Consider the following 21,397-nt stretch of genomic DNA (forward strand, 5'->3'; position numbering starts at 1 on the left):
TTTTCCCTGAAAGCAAGTTTGACCCTCTTTTACCTCAATTCTTGCATAGCCTTTAAATACTGAATAGATGTGGCCTCTAGCAGAGCCGGGAAAACCTCCGCTTAAAATAGCCAAGGTCTCTTACTGCATTCAAGGCCATCATCAATGGTCCTGCCCTGTCTTGCCACTGGACACTGATGACTGGAGAAGACAGTGAGGCTGAAGATTCTCCACAGCCCTGCCTCCGTTAGGTCCAATTTACTTGTAAGTCAAGGACTCCTCCTCCTGTCACTGGGCCTCTCTGAAAACCACGGACCAACAAGGTCTGAGCAGTGTCTGAAACATGGCAGGTGCTTAGTAAATGTTTGCAAAATGCATGCACAGCATTGGAGACTTAAGGCCAAAAAAAAAAAAAGAACCCAAGAAGGTACTTACTACCCTAAGAAACGTGTGTGAGCTTAAGAAAACATAAAATGCAGCCCGTGCAAAGTAAATACATTATTCAGAGGAGCACATGTCAAAGATCTCAACTGCCCAGAAATTCTGGGGAAATAGTTCTGCAGTCTACAAGATTCTTTTCAGACGTCCTGCAGATGAGCTTTCTAACAGCGTCGCTATGCAGTAGCACATCTCGCTTTTGCCTGATTCTATCCCTTACAGTATTGGGTAGGAAGGTAGTGCAGTGAATAATGCTAGGAATGACGTCAGGAAGACGCATCTTCTGAGTTCAAATCCAACCTTAAGCACTTTCTAGCTCTGTGACCGTGGGCAACGGATTCTAAACCTGTTTTTGCCTCGGTTTCCTCATCAGTAAAATGAGCTGGAGAAGGAACTGGATCTTTGTCCCCGTCCAAAAAAAAAAAAAAGTCATGAAGAAAATGAATGAACAAAATTCCTGTCGTTGCTCCGACAAGACTGCAGTGGCCCCTGGGGGTCTGGAATGGAGCATAAATCCTTCTCCCGCGGTGTGGCTCACCCAAATGTCCCCAACTTATCTCGTCACTGACCTCTAGAACGCTTTAAACTTGGCTCAAACCAGGCGTCCTGGGAGTGCCTTAGATCTCAGGCTACTCAAGTTATTCCCTAAGAACCAAACGTGTAATAGCCTGCCCACGTGGGGCTCGCCCAGTCCCGGGTAGATGCAGCGCGTTCACAGAGTAGCCCACACGGGGCACACTGTTGTGTATGAGGAGGAGGGGTGTGAAAGACGCCGCGCTTCCAGGGACCCGGACGTGAGCAGGCTCGCGAGAAAGGGGAGCGTTGCGGCCACGCACCTCACTCGGCCTCTCCTCCCAGGGATATCACACTTGAACCGGACAAGGCCGCTAAGCAGGGGCCCGAGGGGGTCCCCTGGCGAGCGGCAGGAGGAGGGTAGGGGAAGGCGCCCCAGAACGGAGAAGCCTGAAGTAGCTCATTCACAAGTGCTGGCCCCCGGGTGCCTGGGCCTCCGCCCAGCGCAGTCTTAGCCCTCGGGCGCCCACGTCGCGCACGGACAACGTCACCGTCACATGCCCGAAGAGGCAGGAAGGGCCAGTCCGCCACGTGCGCTGTAGAAAGCTCTACTGGGCGCCCGGTCCTCACCGGGATCTTGCAGCTGCTAGATCCTGTGATTTGTCCTCCTCCAGTGGGCCCTGAGCTCGGAAGTACCCCACGTCACCCCGGGATTTCCCTCCTTGCACCGCCCCCTGACCTCCTTCCTGACCTTAAGCGCACCCGCCCGCTCGCCAGCGTACACCTCCCCACATCGGTTCCCCAAGACAGCTGCCGCCTGACGTCACGAGCGTGCGCGAGGCGCAAGGGTTTCCTCGCCGCAAGGTACCCTGACGTCAAGCGCACGCGCACGTCTTACGGGCCTACCGAGCCTTCCGAGGCGACTGACTACGGACGTCGTAACGTAAAAATTATGACGTCATGCGCCCGCTCCCGCCCGCGCGTTGAGTCTTTCCCGCCCTCCCGTAACGTCACACGCACTCCCCCGCCTACGCGCGCAGCCCGGGCTCTCGCGGAACCTCCTGTCGCCCGCCCCCGCACGCAGGCGTGCGCGCCCCGGCTTTAGGATCCGTGCGCGCTCCCGCCCGCCCTCCCTCCCTCCGGGGTTGAGGCGGCTCCGGGGCCCGCCCGACATCTCTCCATCCTCGACGGAAGGAGCAGAACGGCAACTAGGGATGCTCCCGCCCGGAGGCGAAGGAGCGGCGGCGGCCAAGGGCATCCGCGCAGAGCAGGGCATGGCGGCAACGCGGACGTGAGTGACCGGCACGGAGGGGGGAGGGGGAAAGGAGAGAGCAGGGACAGAAGGGGCGGGGCTGGGGAACTGGGAGGGGAGTGGGAGGGCCAAGGGGAGTAGGAGGGAGCGGGAGGGGCGGGACTTGGGTCAGCGGGTGTGGTCACTTAAGGGAGTGGCTTTAGTGGGAGTGGCTAATGTGATGGGTGTGGCCTGGGAGGGGAGGGGCTACATTGGGTGGGGAGGACAGATAAAGGGAAAAACTGGATCAAGCTGAGTGGGTGTGGCCAATGAGGGAAGGGCCCTTAAGGAAAAGGGGTGGAAACAGGTTGTATGGGAATAAACCAATAAGAACAGGGGGCGGGACTGTTGTAAGGGGAGATGACCAATGAGGGGGAAAGGTGGAGTCACGATGAAAGTGGGTGGAGGTGACATGGTGGGGGCAGGGCCAATGATGAGAATTGTGGAGCTAGTCTGGGTGGATGTGGTCCATGAGGAGAGAGGGCGGACTTGGGTCCCCTAGTGTCAGGGTAGCAGCTGGCATGAGGTGTAGATCCAGCTAAGGTCTATTCTTTAGGCATTGCGAAGGCACTAAACCTGTTTCCATTCCTTGGATTCTCTTCGTGCTCCTGAAAAATGGGGCCATTGTTATTCCCATTTTACAGATGGGAAAATTAAAACACAAGGAAAAGTGGAATGATTTGTCTAAGGTCACATAGTTACTGAGTGCTGGCTTTGAACTCAGGTCTTCCCTATTCCACATTTAGGGCTGTATCCATTGGACTATCTGAATCTAAGAGTCCCAAGTAATGTCCTAAGTCCTAGAGATACCCAAAAAAAAACCCTACCCACCTCCCCCCCCCAAAAAAAATGGAGCCTGCCCTCCAGGAGCTCCCAGTTTATAGAAGAAATCACGTGCAAACCACCATGTACATGCGGGAGACAGAGGGGAGGGGTGGGGTGGTTTCAGGGATGGTGGGAAAGGCCACCTGTAGAAGAGTCTTGAAGGACGCTGGAGATGCTGATTAGGATGGATGCTTTCCGAGATTGGGGGACTGCCGCTGACAAGCAGAGTGCTGGTCGGTGGAGCAGAGGGTCGTGTCTGGAACAGGCAGAAGGCCAGTACCAGCCGGCCACAGGGTGTTTGTGAGGTAGTACGCTGTAAGTAGGAGGAGACTTGGACACAAGGGGCCTTGGATGCCAAGCAGCATTTCCTGTTTGCTCCTGGACACAGTCAGGAGCCCCTCGAGTTTACTGAGTAGGGAAAGGGGCGACGTGCTCCGACTTGTATTTTAGGGAAATCATTTTGGTGGCTGATGTGAATGGAAGTGAACTGGAAAATTCTGAGACCCCCAGGCCCCCTCCCCCAGCAGCTATTGTAGTAGTCCAGGGGGGAGGTGACGTGAATTTGCCTCAGCATGAGAGCAGGAAGGAGGAAAGGAAAGGGCATAGGAAAGATGGGAAAAGGAAGGAGAAGAAGGATTTTCAGGGGCATCTGGGGCAACCTTGGCCATGAAAGGGAAGCTAGGGGACAGCCCTTCCTATTGAGAGGAGCACAGAGGAGATGCTGAGCTCAGGAAGAATTGAGGAGGAAGATGCTTAGGGAAGCTTTCTCATCCCAAGTTTTTGCTTTCTTCTCCCTTCTTGTTCGTGCAGCTAAAGATGGAAAGATCTGGGAGAGGAGGTGGAGGCGGAGGCGGAGGCAGGAATGCTGGAGGGGGCTCCGGCGTCAGCAGAAGCGGCCTTTATACCCAGGCCCAGCAGTCCCCGTGTCCACACTACCCCCCACCCGCCGGCACTCCCGTCTGCCAAACCGGAGCCGCCGTGGAGATCCAGGAGCTGGCCTCCAAGCGGGTGGACATCCAGAAGAAGAGGTTCTACCTCGATGTCAAGCAGAGCCCCCGCGGCAGATTCCTGAAGATCGCAGAGGTCTGGATAGGCCGCGGCCGACAGGACAACATCCGCAAGAGCAAGCTGACCCTCTCGCTGTCCGTGGCGGCGGAGCTGAAGGAGTGCCTGGGGGACTTCATCGAGCACTACGCCCACCTGGGCCTGAAAGCGCACCGGCTAGAGCACGGCCACGACCGAGAGCACGATGCCAGGAGGCGCCCGCAGCCCTCGGCGCCGTCCCCGCCGGCTTCCGTGGTGTCTGAGGAGCACCCCCACAGCGTTCTCAAGACCGACTACATCGAAAGAGACAATAGGAAGTACTATCTGGACCTGAAGGAAAACCAGCGGGGACGTTTCCTCAGGATTAGGCAGACCCTGACCCGAGGCCCCGGAGGGATGGGTTACTTTGGGCACACTTTGGGCCAAGAACAAACGATTGTCCTTCCAGCCCAGGGAATGATTGAGTTCAGGGATGCCTTGGTCCAGCTCATCGAAGATTATGGTGACAGTGACCTAGAAGAACCCCAGAGAGGAGGGGAAGAGGAGCCCCTCGAGCTCCCAGAGGGTACGTCCTTCAGGGTGGACAACAAGAGGTTCTACTTTGATGTGGGCTCCAACCGCTATGGCGTTTTCCTGAAGGTAAGTGAGGTGAGACCCCCTTACCGTAACACCATTACTGTTCCCTACAAAGCGTGGACACGGTTTGGGGAGAATTTTATCAAGTATGAAGAGGAGATGAGGAGAATTTGCAGCAGCCATAAAGAACAGAGAATGGATGTCAGAAGGGACAGTGGCGAAGAGCAAGAAGGTCTCGACTAGAGGACCAGTGAACTGTCTGTCCTCCATCTGTCGCAATTTGGAGAAGCATTCCTTCCTTTTGGGGGCCCCTCCTTGCCCTTTACACCTCCTGTCCCTCCACGTTCAGGAATCTGGCTATCCTAGTTATACTACTTAGAACCCAGTAGAAGCCTCCCAGGGAGGTCATGGGGGAATTCCAGCCTTCCCAAAGCTGCATCCTTGGCAGCTTCAAGCGCTCAAGACTCTTGACCCAGGCAGGTCAGCACAGTGGTGACATTCTGACCTGTAGATTAGAGGCAAGGCTACATTGATTGCACTATTACCTAGTCCCAAGAAGACACTTGAGCCTGCTGTGGAAGGCTGGGCTTTCTACCTGACAGGTTTCCCAAAAGGAGGATTTAGGGAAAAGCTGCTAGGATAAATTATAGGGAATTTGCCACCAGAACAAAACTGAACTACCCGTAGTCTGCATTGATGCTTTCAAGGAAACAGAAATCTTAAAATGGTTCATTGGCCACTGAGCCTGAAATGTTTATAACAAAGAGTAGAGATCGTGTGAGCCACCCAACTCTTTAGGAAGTTCATTGACGTACTATATTGGATGAGTTTGAATGCTGTAGTATTCTGTGATTGCATCATTCTGGGCTCAGCGTGCCCTTGACACACACCACCACAAAGCCACAGAGGAGAGGGAAAGTGTGAGCCCACGCTGGTGGAAATCAGCCCAGTAGTCAGTCACAGGATGGATGTCTTAGAAGGATGCCCTTCTATGGGAACTGTGTAAGATGAGATGGATATTTTTAACGGTTTTCCAAATTACAAAAAATATTTTTATATCCCCATTGGGGGTGGAGGAACACTCCAGCTTTGTGGTGGGAATGTAGGCATTGAGCATTTTGTGCTGGCCTGAGGAGTTTGAGGCTTTTCTTCTCAGATGTTAGCTAGCCGATGGTTTCAGGGTTGAAAGTATCATTTCAGGCTTCTCCTTTGAAAGAGTAGTTAAGGGTTGGGCAAACCACTTAGCTGAGAGATACAGAAATCCATATGTGATTACAGACTTGAGTAGCACCTTTGTGATTCAGCTGATGAGGCTGTCTCAACACTTCCAATAGAAACGTGTCATGTACAGGCTGGCTGCATCCAGAAAAAGGATTTCCCCAGACTGTGTGCCACAGTGGAAGAAAGTTATTTAAAGCTTTGTTGTAGGCACATTTCAAAGCAAAAAAGTGAGGTGCTTTTTGTAATTCTTTAAAAGGTTTTCTTTACAGAAGATCTACCCTTTTATCTATTTTTAGTATTAATTTCAAGAAAGCAACTTTTCATCACCTAATTGATTTTTTTTCAACAAGTGAGAACACAGTACATGTGTGCTCCAACCAGTTTTCTTTTATTTGAATGAAATTCCATCTCTCAAGCTTCATTTTCTTGTGAATGAAACGATTGCCCATCATCTTGGCTTTATTCTGCTCCCACATCATCTAAGAGCCAAACACTGATTTCAATCCCCAGAGTCAGTTCTCCCAGATCTCTGAGAGAGCTGGTTTCAGGGATTAAAAACAGGACATGGCTTTTAGCCTATGTGATTTTCAAATCTAAAATAATGGAACAAAAAAAATTTTGCACTAAAATTGCCCCAAAATGCACTTCAGTAAATGTAATCAGAAAATATCACAGTTCTGATGGAAATAGGAGAATCGAGAGGGAAACGGAGACAGTTCCTTTCTGTGACCCAGCAGTGCTTTAGGGCACTGGGGATCGGGGACAAATACTGTCTGTTGCAAAGGGACCTTCGTGAGCTCAGTGCATGTCACTGGACCGTCTGGATCTCTTTGAAGCTGCTGACAATTAGAAGGTAATAGTAGCACCTTGAGCTCCTGATACGCATGGTGGAGGTCGAGGATCTCCAAGGAGCAAGGCTGTTTTCAAGAAGCCGCAAATGTGAGTAGAAAGATTCCGTGGCTTTGCTTAAAGTCCAGTGCTGTACACTTGGACCCTTGGCTACGCAAGGCCCCATGCCGCTGGGACAACTACCTTGTCAGATTGCAACCCCCTCCGCTGGGGGTGGCCCACCACAGCGGGAGGCCTGGGCCGGCCCAGCCTGGCAGGCATTCCTACCTAAAGTTGTCTCTTTCAGTGTTCCAGTCTAAAGTGTGTGGTGTCGACTGGTAGTAAACACTTCCTCTCTTGGTTTTCATTAGTCTGATACAGAGGAAGTATCTGTGCACCAATGCAAATGCTTGTAATTAGTGTTCTTGTTGGCATCATTTTGCACCAGGTTTTTTTTTTAGGATAATTATATAATGGATTAGTTGAGCAAATAACATTCCAACATGGATACATCCTATACGAGGAAAAAAGTCATCTGAGAGCGTTCAGTTGGACTGATGAGTTTCAACTGTCATGGTCTAGTTATAGCCAACCTATTGAATATTCTGTAAACTAAATAATGTGTGTAACTATTTAATCCTTTTATTTCTTTTTCCCATAAGTTCTATTTCTTTGAAAAATGAAGGGAAATGGTGTTTTTATAAGGAAGACCCAGGAAGTCACTAGCCACAGGCTAACAAAATCCAACTCAGAATTCTGATGCCAAGGCACCTACCTATTGCCAGGTATCTCCTAAAATGAGCTATTACATTGGCATGTGCAATACACATTTTATTTGTTGTCATTTATCATTTTGACATGGATTTGTACAAAAGAAGGGGAACCCCTGCCTTGAAGACATTGAGTTTTAAAGGTGCCTGGATTTCAGAGGGCCCAAAAGCGCATTTCTGTTTGGAACCTGCTGCATTTACTCTTTTTCAAAACCAAAACCACTTGTTCTCTGTGCAGTCCAAAAGCACTTGATATTTATTTGCACATTGGAATCCAAGAAGGAAAAGTCCAAATGTAAAAACATGAGCTTATAGGGTTAGATTTGAAAACGGTTCTTCCCCACCTCTGGTCTATGGTATGGTGGCAGCAGCAGAGGAAGGAGCATTGCCATGTCCTGGGGTGTTCAACTTCAGCTGTTTTGCAAATCGTTTTCATTGTTTAAACCCCAATAATGTCCATGTCCCTTAAACTTGAGTAAAACACAAGCGTATTTGCACTAAAGAACATGGCCAAAAATGAAATCAAAGCTAGGACAGGGTGGAGACAAGTAATTGGAACCTCTTGAAATAATTGGTTCTTAGGAAAATTTCACATTCAATCCCCCACCTCTCTTTTAAATCTGTACGGTCCAGGCAGAAACATCTGCCCTTTCACTGATTTAACAATTTAATAATGATAATGCACTTTACCTTTTGTATATAATGTGTACATTGCTGCTGCCTGATGGATGGAACGTGCTTTGGTAGAACTATCTAGTCAGTATCTATGTAGAGTGTTCTTTTGCATGTAGATGTTTTCTTAGTACTATTGTAATCACTTGAGCCCAGTGAATTGGTGTCATAGAGAAGGGCAGAAAAAAAATTACAAACAAATCTCAAACTATTTATATTAAATTTTAAAGTAGTCTTAATATCTGTATTCATAAAGGCTCAGAACCAATAAAAAAAACAAATTCTTACTTGGTTTAGTATTATAACATTGCTCATTAAGGATTCCCCCAAATTAATTTTGGTGGATTTCTCTAAGCCGTCCTAGTGTTGATGATCATTCCAAGTCAGGTTGTCCTTCTTTCCCCTTCTGGTGAAAATGCAAAGTCTATTAACAGTGTTCTTGTTGATTGTAACTCGAGGGAACTGCTGCCAGAAAGGTACGCTGTGCTATATTAAATTCTTAAGGTTATCAGTGAAGCAGTGTCCAGAAAACACATATCCGATCATCAGAAAAAGTGAGTGGTCACATTCAAGAAATGCAAAAACATAGCTAAAATTGGTCAAAATCATTCCACGCTTTTTCCAAATTGGCACAAATTGGCCTTTGCTTCAAATCCCAGTACTGGGGAATGCCCCATGGTCCCTTTCTTTCCATTCTGATTTCTGTGTGAAATGGACAGCTGAAAAACGGGATAAATGTTATTTCACAGCTATGTACGCTTCCAAGAAAGAAACAGCGTTTCTTCCTGGCTTTTTATCAAAGGGGCGCTACATGCCTACATTTGTTATATGTCTGTATGTATATAAGTACATATTTATGAATAGGCATACTATTTTAAACTATATTTCTATGTGTTTATATTGTAGTTTTGCAAATTTTTCAGTGAAACAATCAATTTTAGCTGAGCTGCACAATTTAAAGATGAGGAAACAAAACCTCTTAGAGATACTTAGTTTTAAAAAACAGCTTTATATCACAAAAGGTCATACATATATTATTTGCCATCTCTTTAAAATTCTTTTGTAATTCATTTGTAATTTGGGGGGAATAGAACTCCTTTTGGAATTTGGAAAAGGAATGTGATGGTTTTCTAAAAACAGTTTTTAGTAAATTTTTTTAAACTTAATGTCTACATATCTTTCATAGGAAATACAGTTTTAAAACCCTTTTCCTAGCTTTATAAATGAGGGTTTGCTGTAGCTCCCCATATTGTTCCAAGTCTGTCTTTATATGCCAAAAAACTGTGAGTATTTGGCAGGATAAAATCATTTCAAGATCCAAAATAAACCAGAGAGTTTTAAACTGGGCTTCATATCTATATAATACAATTCACAAAACTAAGAAAATTCTATTATCCTTTTGTCACTGCCAGAACAAAATAATTGCACCCTTTTTCAAAGTGTATTTACTCATTACTTGAATTACAAGGGAGAAAACAAAGGGCTGTAGAGCTACAGAAAGCAGCCTAGTCTCTGGATTGTAGGGAGATGTCAAGGAAAAGATGTCAGCAGGGAAGGAAGTGGTGGGGATACTGCCTGGATGCTGGTCTGGTCCTCTTAAGTCAATAGCACTTCTTGAGGAGGTGATCTCCTCCTCACCTCACCTTTATATCATTGTAGTATGAGAGGCCACTTTGGCATGGGGAGAGAGAATACATGGTCCATCCCCCACATCTGTCCATTAATCTGATTCCTCTGTCTTTGACACAGACTCCAAGATACAGAATTCTTCCTTTTCAGCTGATGGAACTTTGTTGCTATCTAACTCATTTTAGTCATAGCCATTTTAGATGCACTATCTTCAGTAACATTTCTAAATTTTTTTTTAATCAAATGTATAGCTGATGCTGACCTTATTTACACTGACTGCACTTTTGCACATAAGTGATAGACTCTACAGATTCCCTAAAAATTTTGCAAAATAAAAACATATAGAAAAGTACTGATGTAAATAAAAACCAGGCTCCTGTGTTCTCTATTTAAAAGTGCTTAAGGAGTCTTGTTAATTCTGCTAAAAATTACCCATTTATCATGTTTAATTGTCACCCTTGAACAATGTCATTCAGAAAATGGTTCAATCATAGAGAACTTAGCCCAGACTCTTTATGTAATTAGTCCCCTTCCATAGGCTTTCTACATGATGTAAGAGGTCCTCCATTTTTGTCACTGACTGACACTACTAAATCATAATTGTCTTTCATCTTTAGCAGAAGGCCCCACTGCCTTTAACAGCAAACTTTCTATAAAAAGTAAATTAAGATTTCTACTGGAACTTTTGATTTATCAGAATGAAGCCTCTTTGTTGTTCATGTGTTCTAGTCCTTTCCAACTCTTTGTGACCCCATTTGGGATTTTATTGGCCAAGATACTGAAATAGTTTGCCTTTTCCTTCTCTAACTCATTTTACAGATGAGGAAACTAAAACAGATAGGGTTAAGTGACTTGCCCAGGATCATCACAGTTTCTAAGGCCAGATTTGAACTCAGAAAGGTGAGTTCCTGATCCCAGACCCAGCACTTTAGACATTGGTACTATTTTTCAATTATTTCTTTAATATTAGCATATTTACATAGCTCAATATGTGTTGTGCTGTGCTGCAACTCTCTCTTTCCTACTCACTCTTTCCCCCTTCCCTCCCCCACTTTACAGGTGAGGAAATAGGCTCTAGAAAGTTAAGAAACCTGCTGTCAGGGCACCCAGAAGTGAAATTCTGAGATAGAAATTAAACCCAAATTCCCTCCTAACTCTTAAATTTAGCCTGCTTGGGGCAACACCAGCCCTGCAGTCAAGAGGACCTGAGTTCAAATCTGTCCTCAGACACTTAACACTTCCTAGCTGTGTGACTCTGGGCAAGTCACTTAACCCAACTGTCTCAGCAAAAAAAAATAAATAAATAAAAATTTAGCCTGCTTCCTGCTAGACCATGCCCTAACTTCCAATGTTCAACAGATATAAAGAGTTAATAGTTGGGCCTAGCAAATAATCTCATTCAGAACAAAAGCATATATTCAGAGGGCCTAAAATTTGTTATCTTTTTTTTTTTTTAATGGTTTTCTGTGTGGTTTAAGGGCCTGTTGTGATGCTAGACACCAGAAGGCATTGCTCTAAGTTGGAAGGGAATGATGTGTCTGAGGTCATCCAACTCTCAGGAGCATCTCTTCAGCTTCCAAAGAGCCCACCCCCTTGTAACTGCAGATAGATGTGGTAGAACCGAGGCTGGAAGAAGGTCTGGAACTCTGAAAAATTCAGAGACCTTTGCCAAAGTGCCCCTGGTAAGAATATAGCAGCTGATTTATAGAGCATGAAATGGCATCCAAATTTCATAAAAATCAACCAAGTTTTTTGTAATTTAAAGAAAGGAAACAAATGTGCTTTTTTTAAAGATGTTAAAATAACATACTTCTGTAAGAAGCAAAATTTTCTTTTTTTGTGAAATGCACCCCTATTCAAAGATACTTTAAGAAAGGCAGTCATGAGATAGTCATCAGTATGCTGATTTTTGAGGTTTAGGCCCTGAATCAAATCCTAGCTCTCCTAGCTGTGTACCCGTATGAACTTAAGCAAGTCATCGAGCCTCAGAAAATGGCCTTGCAAAGCCTGAGTTTGCTTATCTGTAACCCTCACATGAGACTAAGTAAAGGGATCTCCTAGCTCTCAAGGCTGTGATCTGTAGAATAAAAATCTGTACTTTGAGGGCTTTCTGGCTCAATGACTCTATAGCCTCTGAGGTCATCGTTCTTGGTGGAAGTATAGGAAATGTGACAGTGCCAGGTAGCAAGCCATGTGTTTAGGGATAGGGCAGATATATGAATTAAAATCCAAAAGGATTCCAGCAGGCAAGACCATTGGACTGAATCTAGTAAAATGCAGTTCATAGGGGTTGCACAAATTAATTCTGTATATGAAACTTGGGGCATTATTCTGAAAAGGCTCTGGGGGTCTGGAGGGACTGACAGCTTAGAATCAGTCAACAGTGGGATGTTCCCAGGGAGACGCCTAACTTTGACTCAGCTAAAGAGGGCAGAGCTTCCAGGCATAGGGAAGTGGCAGATCCTCTGTCCTTTACTCTGCCCAGAACTCAGCTGAGCCATTCACTTCTGGGCACTGCAGTTTGAGGTAAACATTGGGGAGTATCCAGAAAAAGACATGCCCCAGGACAGGCAACAGCCTGAGTCCATGTCTAGTGAAGATGAGCTGAAGAAGCTGAATGGGTTTAGCCTGGAAAAGAAAAGCTTCAGGGAGGATGTGAACACTGTATTCAATTGTCTAGAGGGCTATTATGTGTGTGAGATGAAATTTGTTCTACTTGGCCCCACCAAGCAAAACCGGGAGCAGTGAGGGGAAGTGGAGGAGACTATTAGGACAAATCTTGTGAGCTGTCCAGAAGAAGAATGAGTTGTCTCAGAAAGTCGTGAGCTTCTCCTTGGCAGTCTTCAACCAGAGACTGGACAGCCACTTGTCTGTCCATTGCATTGGCAATTCCTTTTGTGTACAGGTTGAATTGAGCAGCCATGGTTGTTCCTTTCCACTCCAATTCTGTATCTGTGTGCTCTATTTTTAAAGAACAAAAATTCACTTTTAAGGAAAAATTTTCCTTCAGTCTAGCACAATAAATGTTCTGGTAGTACTTTCTCAGTTTGGAAGAATCTCTAATGGTGACATCTCTGGGAGACCTGTATTTTCTCTTCTTTCTTGGGGTAGTTATTTCCTCAGAAAGAATCATTCCTGTTGGCTAGGGTGAGCTTTAACCTGTACCAGTGTCGGTCATAGTTTTTCTCCACAGCTGAGGCTTACATCTGCTATACTTAAAGGCGCAGGAAGGGAAGGGCAGGTTTCATTGGGAGTTCTTGTTGGCTGATGTTTTGTTTTTCACTCCAATGCTAATCAAGTTCTTCTCTGGAAAGATACAGATGTGGAAATAATGCCACAAAAATGAGTCTTTATGGTATTTAGGACCCAAACTATCAAAGGAATAGGACTGGAAGGAACTGACCTCTATTGTTTTTTTATTGGGATAATAACACAAATCTTAATGTTTAGCTTAATGTTTCTTGGTTATGGCCACCAAAAATGATGGAGATATTGGGTAGCTTTAAGAGCTTCCAGAATTAGGGAAGTTACCAGCTGCCTGTACTCTGACCTGGAATTTAATAATCTGGGACAGTCCAGAAGAGAACAATCAGGAAGGTGAAGAGCTTGTATTTCTCCCCACTCTCTCCCTGCATCACCTAGTTGAGGGAATCACTCTTGAACTGATGTCTTTTTTTTTCTTGGTTTCATTATCTATCCAACTCCATCCCCTTTCTCTTTTTCTTAGACACCAGGCCAATAATCTTTAGCAGACAGAATAGTCTTGGGCTTATTATATTTGCAGAAAGTTCCTCTGGGATGTGGGATCTTTTCTTTATTAGACCTAGGCTAGGAGAGCAGCAGTCACACCAAAAATGTTGTCACATCTTGGTGAAAGAAAACCCCACGCTCACAGAGGCCCATCCCTGTCAGAACAGCCTTCTGACAGCCATTGGGATGTAAATGGTGTTACCAGAATACTTTCTTCCTTTTACCCTTAAAACTGTTTTCCTTCATTTGATCCCTTTCCTGTATCGGTGGTGAACATTCTCTTCTATCCTTTCTTTTTGAAACAGATCCAGATGAATGGTTTTAAAGCTGGCAGGCAAAGCTTCCCTTTCAAGCTCTTTGGAATTGCTTCTGATTTATAGTGCTCAAGCAAGGTCTTTAATTTTGTACTCACATTTCTGCTCTGCCTCTAGTGAGCTCCTCTGGCCTCCATCTTGGTTAAGAATTCTTCTCTTCACCATCCACGATTGTAAGATGGGTCTGTCTCTTCTTCTGCATTTTATTTTAATGATGTAACCTTTTATATTCAGGCCTAAATTGGAGTTACAAAAAGGATTTTAATAACTTTTCTATTTAGAGAGGAGGAACAGTTATAATGATCCAAGCTCAAATGAGATAATAGAAAGCATTTTGCCAACTTTAAAGGACTCCATGTGGCCATAATCATTCTCATGGAGCCATGAAGACCTCAGAAAATGAGTCTTCATTTAATGCTTTCATTCTTGACTACTCAAGAGGCTCCAAGGTTGCCGCTGTCTGGTGAAAATCTGTGCTTCTTAACGTTTTTATTTCAGAGACAATGTAGGTGTGTTTTTTGGGCCTAGCTATTAGAAATTATATTCCAATATTTCAGTGCTCCTAGCTGGTATTCTTTGTGTGTGTGTGTGTGTGTGTGTGTGTGTGTGTGTGTGTGTGTGTGTGTGTGTGTGTGTGTATTACTAGTGAGTCAGAGCTGACCAAAAGAATAAGTCCATTCATCCATGAAAACGTGATGTTGGAGTAATGTTTGTGAACTCTCCCCGGCCTGGACCTGCCACTTAGCACTTACGGCACCCTCTCTTCTTCAAGGCACCAAGAGCCTTAAACTTACATTCAAGGAGCAGACTCCCCACCCTAAAGAATCCCTTCACTGAAGAGACCTGGAATGAGAAGACCTGGGAGCCCCCACTTTCACAGCCTAGGGCTTGAGCTGGATGCTTAGGGGTGGCTTTAGTTGCTTCTTGGCAAAGAGATGCCCAGAATTCATTTGTACTTGTCTCCTTTTAGCTGTGGGTTTGGTCACTGAGTTGTGTGCTGAAGCAGATGTGCTGTGGTGGGTATCTTGTCAAGGTGGGCCTTGGTTACGGCCAAACAAAAGGCCACCTGCATTGATTGGCATCCAGAAAGAAAGAAGAGTCCAAGGAGCCACGGCTCACGTCCCTGGTTGGGAATCATGAAGGGCCAAGCCTCGTTCTTCCCGCTGAAGGGCCGTCCTTCTGTGCTCCTCCGTAGGGACTTCTGGCTGGGGTAGCCTCAGGAGGTGTCTCAGAAGTCCCTTCTCACTCTGCTGTTCTGTGATTCGTTTAAAAGAGCTTATCTCCTTGGCAGGAGGCATGGCCTAGTGGAGCTAGCCCTTGAGTTGGCATAAGAAGACCTGGGTTCGATTCCTGGCTCTGCTGCTTACTCACTGCCTGTGTGACCTGGGTAAGTCATTTAGCCCTTATAAAGGCTCAGCTTCTTTAGCAGCGCAATGAGGGGACAGGCTTCGAGAGACCTTCAGGTCCAGCTCTTGTGTCGATTCTGTTTGGCTTTTTCTCCCCAGTGATAGTAACATACCTGCCAAGTAGATGTGTCTAATTTAGGCGTGGCAATTCAGATGGAAACCCTGGAAGTCTTCTGTTTGCAAGGACTTAAGTGTTGGGAGAAGCGGGGGAAGGGGGGCTTGTTGAATTGGGAAGCAAGCTTGCTTCAATAATGAAGTACTGCCACAGTAAGATAGAACCGGTATGTGCAGAAAGGAGGCCATTTCTGCTCAAGCAGTAGGCAGCCTGCAATGCTGGGGCTTGCCATTTCCCCTTCATCTCTACTGTAATTTAATTTCCAAAACAAACAGAAGAGGGAAGCATTTGGTTTCTAAGCCAGTCTTCAGTACTTGGTCCTTAGCAGCCTTTTGCTGTGGTGATTGGATGTCCTCTGCAGACCTTAAGTGGGCCACGGCTCCCAAGAGGCTGGTAGAGCCTGTGACATCCTCGCTGAGAAACAGCCCCTGGGCATGCACAGAGCCGAAGTGTTGGGCCAGCTTACCACTGGCCTCTGTGTGTCTCAGCCACCTTTGCAATTGGGCTAATTGAGTTAAGGCCTGGGTTTGAAGCCACTCCCTTTGTTCTTTCTCATAATAGCCTCCTCTCTAGTTATACTGAACTCAGATGGTTTTGCTCAGAGCCTTTTAAAGAGCCTAAGCATATTAGGACAGATCTCTGCCAGATTTTTCTAAATCTAAAACCCTAGTACACCTCCCCAAAAAGCCCAGAGAGCAAGGAAGACTAGGTCTGGAGCTCCCTCAGACCCAAAGACTTTGCAACCTCCTGTCTAGTCCCCTTCCTGCTTTGCCACCTGAGGGGTGAGAGAGGTTTTCCTTTTGAATACGGTTGGCCCCCTTTGTTTTATAATTTTCCTCCTTGAGAAGTTAGCCAAACATACTGTGTTTCCCTGGTAGCCACCCAGCCACCTAGGACTTAGCGTAGTGCCTGGCACATAGTAGGTGTTTAGACCATCTGTCTGCTGGATACTAGTTGCTCACAACCAACATCTCCAGAATTCTGTTCTATCTTGGAGCCAGTCTGTTAGTATCTTTTCTTTCATTGACTTCATTCCCACACTCAGTTACTTTGGTGATTTTTCTCAGTTTCCTTTTTCTTAAAATTTCATCTTCTCCAGCCCCATCAATCATAACTTCTTCCTCAGTTTACATTTCCTACCATTCAATCTTAGAAATTCCAGTACACTCATGTTCTATGGACATATTCTTCCTCCTAAATATGAATTTATAATTACAAAGCAACTACATTTCCATAGATAAAATTTGTGTACAGTGGAAGGAGATGTCATCAGGATGGAAGCTTGGAGCTGCTGGCGATCCCAAATTCCCTTGGAATTCCCTTGGATATTTAAGTAGATATGGGATCTCACCAGTAGAGTGAGTACCTGAGTACCATACATACAACATAAAATGGGCCCAGGTTAGAGATGTGATAGCTGTTTGTCTCGTAACAGTTCTTGTCTGGAGGACTTGGAAGATATTCTTGGATTTCAGAGTCCTGATTTTGCTAAGCTCATTCACAAGACCTTCTTGAATCAGACTGAACTTTAAATGACTCTATGGAAAGTAAACTGCTCAGGCTTTGTGAAGAAAAGACTTATCCAATCACAAAATAAAAATGCATTTTCCAAGTATCACCAAACAAAGTACTCCCCAATTCAAGGCAGAGTCTTCAGGACTTTTCCCCTAATGTTGCTCATAAGGAGAGATCTGCAAACACTGTAGGACTTGGGAACCTGAGGGCATTCACCTTCCTCATGCTCAATACCAAGTTCTCCACAGAAGCAACAAAGTAATGTTGCCATTATGAAATGCAATCCTTCCTGGCCTTGACCTTGGAATAAGCTGCCTTTTGCCTAGCCTGAAGACTGCCAGGGGACTTTAGCATGATGAGGCATTGACCATTTTTTCTTCCAGTTTACCAAGTGTTTCAAAGTATTAAATTCCTCATTAGACATTCTGAAAGCATTGAATACAAAGGCCAAGAACCAAGCTCCATGAATCCTTAAAAGAAAATATCATAGGATTTTCTTTAAAATAATTTCTGTAATGAGAGGCAGCAACATGGTGTCTCAGTTAACTGGTCTCAGAGGCAGTGTGACGGTCACAAATCACTCTTCCTGGGCCCAAGAGAACTCTCTCAAAGTGCCTGAGCTGCTGTTCTGCAAAAGTTGATGTGATTCCTCACTAGAATCTCCTAAAATGTAGGGAACAGATCTGTTTCAAAATCTACAAATTCTGGTTTTTTCAAAGATGTTGAAAATCTTATTTTTATTTTTTGAAAACATAAAAAAGGGCAGCTAGGTGGCACAGTGGATAGAGCACCAGTCCTGAATTCAGGAGGACCCGAGTTCAAATCTGGTCTCAGACACTTAACACTTCCTAGCTGTGTGACAAATCACTTAACCCCAGCCTCAGGAAAAAGAAAACATAGACATTCTGGCATTTCTCCTTTTGATGATCTTTCTTGATTGATTTGCTTCTCAAATTCATTTTCCTTTGGTTACAAGAAAAAATTGTAGATTCAAAGATTTTAGCTGGAAGGGAACTTAGAAGTTGTCTAGTCAAACTGAGACCCAGAGCAATGACTTGACAGAAAGCAGGTACACAATAAGTGGCATAGGCAGTATTCAAGGCCAGGTCCTCTCCCTTCCAGTTAGCCAATTTCCCAAAGTGCCATGGCCCCATCCCCAGGCTACCCAGCCATCCAGATTAAGCCACAGGGCCAAGGGTGCAGAAGTGGAGGATTTTCTCATGTGAGAAGATGCTTACCTTTCTGTAGTACTTCAACATACTCTTTGTTACTTAAAAAAAGGAATTTGACAAAGTTGCTATGACAAAAATCCTCAAAGAATCCTACTTCCCCATTAAACTTCATTATAAAAAATAGAACTATTCCTTTTAGAAAGAATTCTCTCACTAAGAAAGAGGAACTTCCCTCCCCAACATTGAATGTCCTCTTCGGGATACCTGGTTGTTATCTCCCCTCATCAGACAGATTTTGCCTCGCCACTGTCCCCACCCCAGATCTGTCTATTTCTTCCATGCTTTTAGGATTTCTCAATCCTAATTACAGCAGAAATAGCTGAAATGTCCCCCTACCCACCTTTGATTCAGATGCAAACACGAAATCCCTCTCTGTTTCTTCATTGGGCCTTTCTTGGTTAAAAGAGACAACATAGGAGAGGAGACATAATTCCTATTTATGTGATGCTTGTGAAATGTATAGAGTCCTCAGCCTTGTGAGAAAGGTCAAAACAAGCTTTATACCCATTTTACAGGTGAGGAAATAGGCTCATCAAAGTCAAGTGTTTTGTTCAAGGTATTGTTTGTTGTTAAACAGAAATATCTCAGCACAGGGAAATGTGTAAAAGCTTGACCTATCTTTCCTGTCCTTGAGCTCATTGGTTGTGAAGGGCTTGTAGAATATAGATAGTCTTTGGCTTCCTCTTAAGTTCCCCAAAGAGTAATGCTTGAACCTCTCATACTTTCCCTCCTACATGTGGGCTCTTTCTTTCTCAGATCACTTCCCCTTGCTCCCTTGGCTATCAGAATGCCCATTGGGAGGTTGTGTTTGATCCTGCCTTTGTTTAAGAAGTTATATCATCTTATAGTCCTTTAAAAGAGTGCTTCTCTTAATCAGCTTGTCTGTCAACAAAATAGAATTGTAGTTTCTTTTTTGAAGTAATCCTTTTTTTAAAAAATCAAACAAGATAATACGAAAAACTTTTAAAGTGCTAAGTAAAAGTTAGCTATTACTAACAATTCTGAATTAGTATTCTGTATACTAGTAGGTGTTTAATAAATATTTATTGATAGATAAGGCCTGTGAAGATGTGGAGAGACTAATTTTTGTTCTATTAGAATTAGTTTAGAATTGTTCGATTAGGAAAAAAAATGCATCAGTCAAAGGTAAGATCAGAGGGCTTGGCTGGACAGCAGTTTGATGAAAAAGAATGGGGGGGAGGGGAGTTCACATGCAGCCTGATAGCCATACAGGTTGATAGAAGGCTACGTTCAGAGAATCTAGAAAAAAGGAAATAACAATCTCAATGTACTCCAGATCCCACTGGAGAATTGGGTTTGGTTCTCAGCAGAAGATTTTAGGAAGGACAATGATCAGGAAGATGAGGGACCTGGAGACCAGACCTCGCTAAAGTCACTGGGAGGAAATGGAAACATTGGACACAAAGAGAGACATCAAGGAACCATGCTTGCTGACTGTCATGTAAGAGAGAGCTCATGTCTCTCCTCGTGGGCCTTGCAAAGGAGCAGAGGGGCTCCCCCACTGAAATTTTCCCAAAATGCATAGGATGGGATGCCTCAGGAGTTAGTGGGCTTCATTCCCCTTGAGGTTTGTCTTGAGTTTGGGCTAGAAGGCCACTTATTTAGTATGATTTATCCCTGAGATTCCTTGTACTACCTGTGATGCTCTCTATGTGCTCCTTAAGGATTATGCATAAGATGTATAAGTGCTCACATTTTTCATAGTCCAAAAGATGTGCAAGTAAATGATGGTGATTCCTGTTGCTATGAATGATAGAGTTAATGTGCAGTCTTTAAATCTTATTGCCTATAGTATTACACGGCCTAGTTCAGAGTTGAGCTCGAAAAACCACTTGTATTATAGAAGTCCACAGTAAAATGGGTGTGCACAGTTAGGCCCCAAAAGAAGGCACTTTGTTTTGAATTTCCTGTTAATAAAGAACAGGATGAATAATATATCTCAGATAATACTGGACGAGACACGTTTTCATTAGTGCACACAGAGAAACATGGCAGTACTGTTTTCAAATTTTAATTACAAGGACTATTAAGTAATTGAATACATGAAAGATTACATTTCTTTAAACAAAATGTTGTTTCTGATACTTTCAAACAGATGCCTATTGTGACGTAATGTAGAGGGTACATCCTCAGGCACAAAGCCCTGGATTGAACCCTAACCCTGACCCGTACCCCCAATGTGACTCCAGACAAGTAATTTCACTGTTCTAGGCAACTCCTTTTTGTTCTGTTCTGTTTTCTCAATTACATGTAAACAAAAAAATTTAACTTTTTTTTTTCCCCATATTTTGATTTCAGATTTCTCCCTTTCCTCCCCTCCCCAATTCTTGAGGAAGGCAAGCAATTTGATATAAATTATACAAGTACAGTCATGCAACACATTTCCACATTGGTCATGTGGACACCTCCCTTAAAAACAAGGGTTCTTAACCATCTGATGGTCGAGTTCCCTCTGGCATGGCCCATCAGGTCAACAAGTTATTTATTAAGCAACCCACATATACCAAACACTGTTCTAAGGATTCTGTGAAACCTATCCCCACCCATCCACCCATCAGAGTAATATTTTTTGATATAGAAAATCCAGTTTGACGAAGGTAACCAATGATTTTGAAGTGCAGTTATTATCAAAATATTTAATAAACTAGTTCTAAGACCCTCTGCAGTTAAGTGACAGAGAAGGCAGCAGCCCACAGTGGTGGAGGGAGAGTTCTCATTGGGAGTTTTCTGTGCCAAGGTATTCACCAGTCCAATTCACAGTTTCTGAATCAGTGACACATAAACCTGAACCTGGAATTCAAAATAATACTTTACATACATTTTCAATGTTTTTCAGAGCTTTTTCACCTTTTTTATTTTTGTGGTATAGCGAGCAGCTTTGGAATCAGAGGACTTATGTTCAAATCCTGAATCCAAAACCTTCTTTCTGGTAATCGAAGCCAAGGGCAAACCTCAGGATCACTGAGAAAGGTAAACGAACGTCACTTTGTAAGCTCACGGAAAATCATTACCTTCCCCAATAAACACTAATTGTGGAGTGAACTAGGCATTTCTCTTTTTTCTGTTATGGTTTGGCCCAGGAAATTGATTGGAGGTTCTAAATTAGCTATAGTGTGTCTACTCTATAGTCATCAAGAGTCTGTTTGAGTAGCTTGGAGCTTCTTAAACTCAAAGAAAAGTGGCTTCCCTGCTGTCTGCTCAGGACACCATTCCAAGAAAAAGCCACCCTTAGTTTATACTGAATGTTGGTATCATAGA

At 44.4% G+C, this 21,397-nt stretch overlaps 2 protein-coding genes across 18 annotated transcripts in view; one reads left to right on the top strand and one right to left on the bottom strand.

Annotated features, from left to right (window-relative positions):
• Positions 1-1,755, bottom strand: part of WRN (WRN RecQ like helicase) — an 89,747-nt gene extending 87,992 nt beyond the window's left edge. For 6 of the 14 annotated variants that reach the window (XM_074272951.1, XM_074272960.1, XM_074272962.1 and 3 more), the window contains exon 1: positions 1,682-1,749. The gene's annotated coding sequence lies outside the window, so the exon portion shown is untranslated. Of the gene's footprint in view, positions 1-986; positions 1,108-1,681 lie in introns of those variants that run through there. The other 8 variants (XM_074272950.1, XM_074272955.1, XM_074272952.1 and 5 more) reach the window with 6 other exon arrangements.
• Positions 1,756-2,010: 255 nt separating this feature from the next.
• Positions 2,011-21,177, top strand: PURG (purine rich element binding protein G). 4 transcript variants are annotated; one of them, XR_012483129.1, is made up of 4 exons: positions 2,011-2,221; positions 3,857-4,729; positions 15,142-15,237; positions 21,009-21,177. XR_012483129.1 is itself a non-coding variant. In XM_074272968.1 (4 exons), exons 2-4 carry the CDS (start codon positions 3,863-3,865, stop codon positions 21,006-21,008), a joined length of 981 nt encoding a protein of 326 aa, XP_074129069.1. In that variant the 5' UTR covers positions 2,011-2,221; positions 3,857-3,862; the 3' UTR covers positions 21,009-21,177. The 4 variants fall into 4 exon arrangements, 3 of the variants coding, with proteins under 3 accessions (XP_074129069.1, XP_074129070.1, XP_074129067.1); XM_074272968.1 differs by lacking the exon at positions 15,142-15,237 and adding an exon at positions 10,606-10,686 and having other exon boundaries at positions 20,976-21,177; XM_074272969.1 differs by lacking the exon at positions 21,009-21,177 and having other exon boundaries at positions 15,142-15,302.
• Positions 21,178-21,397: the final 220 nt, after the last annotated feature.

Source organism: Sminthopsis crassicaudata, chromosome 6, assembly GCF_048593235.1.
Source record: "Sminthopsis crassicaudata isolate SCR6 chromosome 6, ASM4859323v1, whole genome shotgun sequence".
NCBI classification, from domain to species: Eukaryota; Metazoa; Chordata; class Mammalia; order Dasyuromorphia; family Dasyuridae; genus Sminthopsis; species Sminthopsis crassicaudata.